At 50.8% G+C, this 11470-nt stretch overlaps 1 protein-coding gene across 1 annotated transcript; it reads right to left on the reverse strand.

Moving 5' to 3' along the window:
* Positions 1–5563: 5563 nt before the first annotated feature.
* On the reverse strand, positions 5564–10988 carry CUNH5orf56 (chromosome unknown C5orf56 homolog). The gene is given in 4 exon segments (XM_025040600.1): positions 5564–5737; positions 5740–5911; positions 7569–7621; positions 10847–10988. Coding segments are annotated over 4 exon segments (474 nt in total). The 3' UTR covers positions 5564–5630.
* Positions 10989–11470: the final 482 nt, after the last annotated feature.

The following is an 11470-nucleotide window of genomic DNA, read 5'->3' on the forward strand; positions in this document are numbered from 1 at the left end:
CAATTGGTCGCAGACAATTAGAACAGGCTCCAGCTCAGAAAAGGTCCCTGAGGTCTGCTGTGCCAGGCTTTCCTTGATGTCTAATTTCTGTGGTGACAGAAATGTTCTCTCTGCTGTCCAGCACAGTAGGCAGTAGCAGAGTCGTGTGTGCCAGCTGAGCACTTGACTTGTGGCCAGTGCCATGGAGGAACTGCAATTTAAATTTAATTGGTTAAAATTTTGATAGGCATGTGAACAGTGTCTGCCATATTGGACAGTGCAGGTAGATACTGCATGAGGAGCTGGAGTGGCGAGAGAACACTGGGGGTGGGCTCGGGGCTATTTACCTGCCAGTTCAACAGTATTTTACTTTTTTGACAGCCAACAATAACTATTAGTGCTGAATACCAGCCCTGCATTGTACTGTGAGACAGGTCTATGCACAAATGTGTTAGGAAACGTTGGATGACCTTCCATGAGGCAGGTTTCCCTTCATGTCCTTTCAGGGTTCTGGCTGTGCCAATGCACACAGAACCTCTGTGAAGGGGTATGTTTGATCAGAACAGTGTTTCTGAAAACCACAGTCTGGGAACCACTGATATATGGCAAAGCTGCCTTTAGATAAAACCCAAGTCGCTGGAAGGTCTGGGCTTTTCTCATCTCCTTCCATAGTCTCTGGTCCTGGGGTGTAAGCAGTACCAAGCAGTAGGCAGGCTGGGCCAAGGGAAGTCAGCTGGAATCACTAGCATCGGCCAGAGACTGAGGCTATGGCAGTAAGGGGATTGCTCAGAAAAAAAGCCCTGTGGATACATCTGTGTCCTTAGTCCCAGAATCCACTTGGACTGTGATCCCCTCTCTAGGCCCAGCCCTCTGGAAGGAGTGTGAGCCCTTGGTGGGGAAGAGAAGACTAAGTGAAAAAATGATAAAAAAAAAACAAAAAAAAAACTGGAAAACGGGTGAAGGTCCATCTGACATTCTCTGCCAAGGTCAAGAAGTATTGTTCTCTGATCTTGGACATGCTGTGTGAGTAGCAGGTGACCTGGCGGGGTGGGGTTGGGGGTGGGGGGTATTCTGCATGCGGATGCCTGAATAGACCCCAGTCTCAGTTCTGCCCATCAGATGATCCACCTGGATTTTTCAAGAGTAGCCTCACCTAGAAGTAGAGGAATGGATAAGATGAGTGTTCCCAGATCTTCTAGGGCCCAGCCCATACTGAGAAGAGTCAGATCGGGGTGACTAGCTTCCTATGGCTTCTAACTGGGGGCCTGGCAAGGTCTTCTAGTGGCTGGCTTTTCCAGATAAGGATGGCTGGGGGTGGTGAGGAGCCAGGTAGAATGAATTGAGGAGAGATGGAAGGGAAGGGATGCAACCCAGAAATAGAGATTGCTTCTGGTTTCTGCACTCTTGTTCTTCAACCTAATCCCTGATGGAGAGTCGGCAGTGGGTATGTTGAAGTCCCAGGTAGCCGTGGAAGTCTCTCAAGTTCTAATAAACAAAGTTCATCAGTTGGAAATTACCAAAAAGGGAGAGGAATTCCTTCCGTTGGCTCCCAATCTGAGCTCCTCCAGCTCTTCCTACCCCAGGAGTCCTAAACGATTGGGACTAACTCCATGGAATGTCCTATCCCCCTCTGCATCGTAAGAAAACTGGGTCCTAGGGATGTGGAGGAATATGGGATAGAGCAAGACTTTCCAGAAAGGTGAGCTGTCCCACCATACTCCACCATGGACCTCAGCCCATGCCTGACAGGAAAAACAGTAAGGTCTGCCCACTCACCTAAGGGTGGTGGCAGCTGACACTAACTCACTAGCTAAACAGTGCCTGAAATGGAGCAACATCAGTACAATCTCAGCCAAATCTGGGCATAATAATTTAAGGTCATTCTAAAGCTCTGCCAGTGCTTTTGTGGGTCATTCCAAGAGTTTCAGTCTAAGCACAAATGGTGGAAACTCTTGGCTGAGGGCACTAGGAGGTCACTGAAACATGTTTTGTTGGGATTATGATGACATCATTGCCCTCGAGGACCACTTCCCAATGGGGTGAAGTGGCAAAGTGGGGCTCAGCTACACCAGCTAGAACTCTGCCAAGTCTATAGATGTTCAAAGGCATTTCTGGTTAGTCACAGGATTTCTTTGCCATACTCCAAAGGTGTCACTTTAATTGAGCTGGTTTATTCATTCAGCTCACTTGGCAATAGGAAGAAAGCCAGAGGCTAATATGCTGGCTGCCCACACAGAGGCTCATGACAGCAGAAGATCTTTAGGGAAGACAGAGGCAAACCATCCCTTCTTGGTATATTGGTTTTGAACATCTCTCAATGCACTGTGTACAGATAAGAGCTTTCTCAGATCTCCCTGGAAGTCTCAGGTGGGGACTGCCAAAAACAGAACCAAAGTCCCAGGAAAAGGCCAGGGCCTGGTTGAGGTAGAGTCCTTTCCTCTGAGAGTGATGCCCCCTGGTTGGTGGGGCTGGTCACGCCCAGGCTGTCATTCTTTGGAACCATTTGTTCTTCTTTCACACTGTTTGCACGGATCCAAAAATCCTTGTATTAGCGGAGCACAGGTTTCCTCAGGAGCCTTTGTGTCTGTCAGATATAACACCCTTTCTTAACTTGGGCATGACTAACCCCATCGTGTGAGGGTTCCTGTGAGTCATCGGAACTTTGCACTGACCTATCCTCACTTGTGCCACGGGTCACAGAGGCAGGAGGCCTGGGAAGGGAGAATGGGTCTGGTGCCCTCCTTTTTCTGGTAGTGAAAGTTCTGGGCAGAGTGAGACGTTGTCAGCCAGGGCTCCCTTGTGAGGCCAAGTCGAATGCAGCACGAGGGAATAGCTGGCTGGCCACATGGTATTTCTAGCTCTAGGCAGTTCCCAAGAGACCCATTTCTGCTGATTTTCTTGAGGTGGGGCGTTGTAGAAGAAACCCCCACTTTTGCAGTCTCAATAGTGAGGCGGGCCTAGAGGGTCAATGCTAAGAGTTTAATTTCAGTTGGGAAGATACTGGAGGCAACGAAGCAAGGACATGGGGACTAGATGTAAGAGGAGAGGCAGGCTTCCGGCCTGCCATCTTTTAACCAGCTCTGCGAGCTCAGAAATGGGCGGAACTGGAAAGGACCTTAAAGTCTGGCTGGGCAGTGACAACATGGTCCTCAAGTGCTCACGCTGTGCCGGGCACTGTGCCGAACACCCCACATGCACCATGACACCGGCACCCGTCATAGCCCCTTGTTCACGGATCTGGAAACCAGAGCTCAACTGGCATCAGGCGCTTGCCCGAGATGACCCCACTAATCAGTGTGGGGCCTGGATTCCAACCCACGTTTGTCTGTGCCCGGAACCCAGACTGGTTCCACAATATTAGGCTGCCTGCAGGGGGGAAACTGAGGCCCGGGGAGGAAGTCTGGGAGAGCTTGCCCACGGCAGGGCACCAGCACCACATGCCAAGAAAGTATTGGGGGACACTGAGGGAAGGCAGCAAAAGCTGCAGATGCTCTGGACTCTGTATAGGACCCTGCCCTTGCCTTCAGCCCTTGTGACACCCCTCCCCCAGGCAACATGGCTCTGCTGCTACAGGCCCCAGGGCCTCAGTGGGGTGAGGTTTGGCTTGGTTCTCAAAGGGAAGGATGCCTCACCTGTGTCCTGGAGGCCACCTGCAGTTTTGAGGGGTGAAGGCCCTTGGGGGGTGGGACACAGATCATCTTTAACTTGACCTCCATGCAGAGGGGAGCTCAGCCACACAAGTCTGTTTGTGAACCAGCTCCCTGCTCCAGGGCACTATGGCCTGCTAGACCTTATCTTAGCTCCAGGGATCAAAGAGGACTTTTCAGCACTTGTCTGAGCAATATGACTAGAGTTCTCCTGTTCTGCTCTAAACTAGACACTTTGTTTGGTCCTGGGGTCCTCAGAAGTCTGGACTCTGGTGATCGAGTCAGGACCACTTGGGGGTGCATCCTAACTCTCAGTCACGTGGCTGGGGTCACCCTGTGGCTGTTGTGAATCTAATCCCGCCTTCTTGGTGCCTAAGAAAATCCAGCACCCCTGACAGCTGGCTGGTGACTGCCCTATATCGGGTAGGTGCTCAGACTCACATGTAGGTTTCCTCCAGGGAAGGCTCGCCCCCACCCTCCAGATGGGGCTGAGAGGAAGCCTGGGTGGGGCCCTCACTTCTGTTTCTGGCCAAATGCCGTGCACTGGCCTGGGTCCCCTTCTCAGTTTCTGCCCTTCTTAAAAGCCAGGTGGATGTGGGGTGCTTAGTTCTGCTACCACTTGTCCCTCATACTCTCAATTCAGAATCTGCCTGGAATTAGGGCAGGAGCAGTGAATTATTCCACCACAGTTAAAACTATACTCAGCTACACCTTTGCTCAAAGAGGTGAAGGGAAACACCCGGGATCTTAGTCCATAAGTGAAGTAGGTGGCTCAGGCCACAATAGTCCCAGGATGGGGGTGGGGGATAGTGTGCCAGGCTTCTCTGAGAAAGCCAGCTTCATGACACGAGGGGGTTGTGTGGACATGGGGGTGATGTTCAGGGGCCTGGGGGTGGATAGAGAGAGTCATTAGGCCAGAGAGAGATTACTTTCTAAAGCTAAGAACAAGTCAAGGAGTTCTGTCACATTGGCCATACCGGGGTGATGGTGGACCAGGTGGGGGCCGCTGACCTTGTCTGTGAAAGGTGGCTGCCTCTACCGGGGTCGCAGGGCTCTCTCCCCAGTGCTCCTGCTGGGTTTGCCAAGATGCGAGAGGAACTGGATGTCGGAGCCACGGAGCCACGGAGCCACGGTTGGGACTGGCCTTGCAGGTGTGAGAATCTGGCATTCCGTATAGGGGGTAGGGGATGGGGTGGGTTAAGGGATGGAGATAGGGCAGAGAGGAGGGCCTGAAGGGAAGTGCAACTTTCCAAGAATCAACAGCCAGGTGACGGATCATCACCACCCTTCTGCCATGCACTGTCAAGCAGCCAGAGTTCTCAGCCCAGGGGACCATCGGCCCCCACTTGGGGGACCTGCCCTAGGTCACTAGAGAGGACCTCATTTTTGGTCTCTGGCCATACTAAGACATGTAAATGTTGCTCTGGGGCCCTCCCTTATCTGACAGCCCACAGAGGCAGAGTCTCATCATCCAGCACCTCACCATCCAGCACCTGTCCCCTTCCTGTCTGTGGGGTGCCCAACCTCTCTAACCAGACGGCAAGCTCCCAGAGGTAAGCAGCTCATCGCCTCCATATTCTCACAGTGCTCAGGCACAGCTGGCACTTGAGAGCACTTCCTGCAAAACCCTGGGTCAGCAAAACGCTGCAGTCAGCATCTGCTCCCCTGCTCTGCTCACTGCCCACCCACCTTCTCTGAGTCCTTCCCTGGGGGACAAGCCAGGCTAGACTCAGGTGCAGGGGAGCAGGCTGAGAGACAGGGAGGGCACAGTGAGTGGTAACTAGCTCTGTCCTTGCAGAATGGGCCATGGACAAAATGGGCCATGACCGACCGGCAGCCAGAGGCCCCAGAATAAGGGCCACTGTGTCCTACGACATACAGCACAACCCATCCGTGCCCCTCTGCAGGACTGCTGGAGATGGAAGGCTGAGTCAGTGTTTGCTTTCTTTTTTTTATTAATTACTTTCTTTTATTAAAAATGTACACAAGTAACAGGAACATGGTTTAATTGTACAGAGTAAGAAATATAGATGCGTAAATAAAAACGATTTGAGCCACCTCCAGTACACCACCCAGGAGTCATCAGGCTGTTAAATTTTTAGAGACAGGGCGCAAATATAATTTTTTACTCCCTTGTATATATATCTAGGAGCTCTGTTCTGTGCAGACACGGGCATGGTCTCCACCAACGGTGACTCCGTCGGGAACGTCGCGCGCGGGAGTCTGCGCTTGCCCGGCACTGGCTTGGGTCCCTTCCTCCGCTCCCGGGTTTCTCTGCGCTGATACTAAGCAGAGGTTGGCATCCCAGGGTCCAAAGGGCCAGCTGTCCAGGCTGCAGATGTGACCTAGAATAGATTAGAAGGTTCAAAAGGCCTTGCTCAGGACCAAAGTATCTCCTGGGATATGAGACTTTCAGTGCTAAAACTGAGAAAGTCTTGGTCAAACTAGGGCAGGCTGGTCACCCTACTTAGAAGGCTGAAGGCCTTGTCCAGTTCCGCCCTCCCTTGCTGCCCACCGGCCCTCCTGCTGGGCTTTAATCCCCCCAGGCCTTCACGGAGCAAACTAGGGAAGAGAGAAAAGAGGACATGAATAGGGCAGACAGGCAGTCAGTCATCACCCGAGGAAAGGCGCCAGGTGAACTCTGGCTATCAAGGGCAGCCAGGCACGCAGAGGTGGAAGGACTCCGGTACTTGGCCACCCACTCCTCTGGCTCTGAGCAAGTCCTCAGAAGCTAGGCTCTGGCCCTAGTCCTTGGAAAGAGCAGGGTCTCCGGGTGGGAAGTGCTCAGCCCCCGGGAGCCACCTACAGCCCTGGCGCATTCAGCCTTATACCCGCCTCTCTGTGTCCACAACCCCTGGCTCCTCCTGCCCAGCTCCTCTCTGCCTAAGACTGGGAGCAGAGGATGGGTACAGAGGAGAAAGGACAGGCTGAGCTGAGTGAGGAGCAGGCAGGTAGGAGGGGACCTGGGCAGAATGGATCTCTGTGACAGTGGCCAGCACATCCTGACTGGTCTGGCCTGGCCCCCTGTCTATGTGTGAGGATGGGTCCCTTGGAGAACCCAGAGAAGTAGGCGGAATAATGGTCCATGGTGGAACAAAGATATCCACTTCTTAATGCCTGGGATCTATGAGTATGTGTCACCTGGCAACTGGGAATTATGGTTGCAGATGGAATTAAGGTTGCTAATCAGCCGACTTCAAAATAAAGACATTCTCCTGGATTATCTGGATGGGTCCAATGTAATTGCAAGAGTCCTTAAATGGGGGAAAAGGAGGCAGAAGAATCAGAACCAAAGAGATGGCATTGTGTGAAAGACTTGACCGGCCTTGACTTGCTGGCTTTGAAGATGGAGGAAGGGGCCACAAGCCAAGGCCAAGCTGGAAAGGGCAAGGAAGCAGGTTCTCTACTGGAATCCCTAGAAAGGAATGCAGCCCGGCTGACACCTTGACATTAGTCCTGTTAGCCTCATTGTGGACTTCTGCCCTACAGAACTATAAAATAACAAATTTGCGTTATTTTAAGCAACTTAGTTTATGGTGATTTGATACAACGGCAATACTGCGAAACTACCTGGGGGATATGCAGCTGCCCAAAATCCCTTGGTTAGAGTCAGTCTTATAGAGCCCACAGCCCCTCGGTGAGAGACCCTATTTTGTTCTGGGAGGCACTGAGAAGCCGGAGCCCCGGGTACAGAGTGGGCCTCCACGGCTTGCGAGGGGCCAAAAGGATGCCCAGAGGAGAGTGCATCTGTTGGATGTGATACAGGAAATGGCTGCCTCCTTAGACCCACTCCCCAGACCTCTGACGGTGCTGGCTCTGAGTCGCTCTGGAAGAGCTGTCCTCCAGGAGGCCACTGGGCACATCTAGTCAGGGCCTGCAGGGCTTGGCTTCAGACCCCCAGGGCAGGGTTCTGTGTCCTTTTCATGCACCCGTAATACTCACAGCACTCTCGGTCCTTGGCCTCACTAAGGGGATCCAGGTTATCTCAGGAAAAGCTAGGACAAGAAGGAAAAAAGTTTAGAGGACAAATCACTAAATTGGATTTTGGCCAGATCTGCTTAAAATCCCTGCTCTGCCACTTGCTAGCTGTGTAGCCTCAAATAAGCCACTAGACCACTTGTGGCCTCAGTTTCTCCATCTGTACAATGGGTATAATAGCTCTTGTCTAACATGCCTCACAGGGTTTGTGAGTCTCGGGGGAGATAACACCTGAGAAAATGCGGTGCTGCATCGACTGAGATGCTGGAAGGATCGCAACCCTGGGTGCCTTGGGATGAGCAGATGACCACACTGCTGTGTCTGAGCAGATTCAACAGCCCGGGATGGAAGACAAAGACTTGTCTTTCTCTGAGCCACTGCCTGGGAGCTCACACTGGACGTGAGACAGAGCCACCGGACCACAGGATGTCCTTCCCCCAACCACCACAGACTGTGGCTTTGAGCTTTTTTTTTTTTTTTTACTAAGGAAAACGTTTTCTAGAGTCTCTTTTGCATGAAAACCATCCTTCCTTTCATAAAACGCTCACAGGAGCTGGACAAGTAGCTCTCTACGATCCTTTGCACTCAATAATTAAAGTATTTACCTTAGTCTCATCCACCCCTGCTCCATGCCAGCTTCCAGTGTTTTCTCTGTTCCTAGAGAACTCCTTACTCAGGCCTCGAGACCACCTCCCTCACCAGCCTTGCTTCTCCCAGACCTGCCCTGGGAGTCCCCGCCTCCTGGCATTTGCTTGTATCACAGCCTGCACTTCTCTGAGCCCTGCCCTTCCCTGAAGAACAAAGCCTGGCCAAACCCTGTGCAGCCTGCTGGCCTATAGTGAGTGATCCTGCTTCCTTCTAATTTGTGCAGAAATGCTAGCTACCATTTACTGATTGTTAACTTCAGGTCACACAGCATGGGTGCTCTCATTTATTTCCAGGTAACCAGCGGTCCCATAGACTAAAATGTGAACAGCACTCCCTGGAGTTGTAAAGTGTGTTGACCCTATTTGATCTTCTCTTGATGTATTGTGATCCCCATTTCACTTATCACTGAGGCTCAGAGAGGTCAAGTTAACTCATCCATGGTCACACAGTAGGTTTGTGGTAGAGCTAGGACTTGATCTCAAGTCAATTTGCTCTGAATCCAGTGTGTTTTCACTCTCACAGTGGTGTCTTCCTCAACTCCCACCTGCCAGCACTGGAGGGCTGGGATGGAGTACTCGGAGTTGAACACACAGAGAGCAACCAGGGAATGTCTTGTGGTGGCAGCGTTGATCACAATGAGTTCGATCAGAGTTTGCCTTTCAATCAACAAGTCTTCCTAGTGTCTGGGACGTCTGGGAAGCAGGGACGGGCCTATTCTGTTCACAGCTTTGTTCTGGCACCTAGCTGTGCCTGACACATAGCATGTGCTCAGTTAATGACATTGAACTCACGCTTGTTCATTCAAATAATAAAACAATAAAGTAAATAATATGAGCGAACACCTATGGAGTGTCTACCACTAGCCAGCTCTCAAGGAGTCTCCAGGAGAGTTGAGGAGAAATATAACACTGGTGACAAGGACCTCACATGGAGTTTTACATCAAAAAAGTATCTGTGGGAAGGCCATGAGGACACCAAAGGAAGAAAGAAGATGAGCGGCAACCCTAGATCTTCCAATCGTGTTGGAGGCCATGGCAGCAGCTGTCACCATCACAGTTAGGATACATTGACCGACAAAGCACGCAAACCCCAATTTTCCATCCGCATCCATGGTTCTGCTTGTTCAGACCACATCTGGATGCTTTTGTTGCCTCTCCATACTGGATAACCAGAATGCTGAGGGCGACTGGACAATCATGGAAACTGGTGATATCTTGCTTGGAGAAGGAAACGGAGGGTCATCTCTAATACCCGAGGGACTGCCAGTGGGCATCAACCCTGTGCACCCCTGAGGAAGCTCTCTGGAAATGGACCAGAGAAGGAGGGAGCCTGGTGGACCGCCTCTCTGGGACCACATGAGGCCTTAGTCTCTGCAGCATACACTCTACACACCTGCTCACACACAAAAAAAACGTTTATTAACTGTTGCCCATGGCCAATTCCTGACTAGGGAAATAAGAATGAATAAAACAAGCTTCCAACCTTAGATAAACATCAGTCCCATAGGGGACAGAGTCAGGAAAGCTCATCCTGTGGCCTCAGAGGCCTAATTATGCATCCCATAGGGTCCTGTCTCAGCCACTGCTGAAAGCCATTTTCTTCTTCGAATTCTGAAGGGGCAGGGCCCAATGGCAGATAATCAACAAACATATGCATATCTGAAGAGGGGGTGCTGCGGTGGGAAGTCCAGCTGAATCAACGCTCTACGGGGGCTAAGAGGGGCTGGGTCTCAGGCATGGTCATTTGCACGTGTCTTCTGCCCCTTCAGATCCCCTTTAGTCCGGACAGGCCTTGACCAAGTTGTCTTCCAGCCCGTTCCCACCAGTACCAGCCGATCTTTGCCGGCTGTGGTGACGTGTCCAAGGATGTCCTTCAATCCTAAATTGCATACTGGTCTTTATCTTCCGTTATTGCCAAGGCTCCTCAGGCTGCAGTCACAGCTGTGGTTCAGCATTGCTTTCCTGTGCCTTACATGCTTATATCAAATTCTGTTCACTGCACTGCTCGGTGCTGGCACTGACATAAATACACTCTCGTTTTTTATTGTAAAACAATAATTATGCCAGAAAAATGCACAAAACATATGTTCGGTTTAGTAAGTATAAAATATAAAGCAAATATCTGTATAACCACCACCAGGTCCAGAGATAAAACAATGCCAACACCCTCAAAGACTCCTGGGCAACCCTCCTAACCCCAACCCCAACCTCCCCCTCCCATGGGCACGGTTAAATCGGCTTTGTGATAATAATGTCTGTTTTTTTTTTTTTTTTAGTTCTACCTCCTCTGCATGTATCCTTAAAGAATACAGTCCAGTTGTTGAACTTTTCATGAAAGAAATTATATATGTGTTTTTTCATGTGTTTTACTCAGTATTATGTCGGTGTGAGTTACCCATTATGACAGTTCCATACAACATTACAGTTATTGCAAGTTGCTGTGGGTCTTTCATTTTCACTGCAGGAATGTTGTGTGGTTTATTCGTCTTCCATGTATCCTTAAAGAATACAGTCCAGTTGTTGAACTTTTCATGAAAGAAATTATATATGTGTTTTTTCATGTGTTTTACTCAGTATTATGTCGGTGTGAGTTACCCATTATGACAGTTCCATACAACATTACAGTTATTGCAAGTTGCTGTGGGTCTTTCATTTTCACTGCAGGAATGTTGTGTGGTTTATTCGTCTTCTCCAGTGGTGGTGGGCATTTGGACTCTTCTTGGTGCTGTGTGGACATTCTGGTACACATGGGTAGCAGTCTGGTTAGAGGAGATTCTGAGGAGTGGGGTTGCTGGGTTATAGGGTAGATGCATTTCCATCTTTTCGAGATCACTTAAGGACTGTTTAATTCTGAAATGTTTCTCAGGGAAACAGTGCTGTGACACTCCAGCATTGTCTGGGATAGAGGAAATGAGGTATGCTGGCCACTGCCATTTGACCGGCCCACCTTCTGCCCTCAGAACCTTGTGCCCTGCAGCCCAGCCGCGCCGTCCCCCTCTCTGGCACCCAGAGGCTGGGACCTCTTAGCAGCAGGCTCCTCTCTGGCCTTCCTCCCTCAGAGATGCAGTTGGGTGGGGGTGAGAGGAGGGTGAGAATGAGGAAGTGGAAGCCAAATACGAGGGCCACAGAGAAGTCTGGTCCACAGACCTCAGCGTGTCAGCAGCACAGTCCGTGGGAGAGGAACGTGCAAGCTGCCCGTGAAACACGCCGAGAAGTGCC

This window comes from Pteropus alecto, unplaced genomic scaffold, assembly GCF_000325575.1.
Source record: "Pteropus alecto unplaced genomic scaffold, ASM32557v1 scaffold78, whole genome shotgun sequence".
In the NCBI taxonomy this organism is placed as follows: domain Eukaryota; kingdom Metazoa; phylum Chordata; class Mammalia; order Chiroptera; family Pteropodidae; genus Pteropus; species Pteropus alecto.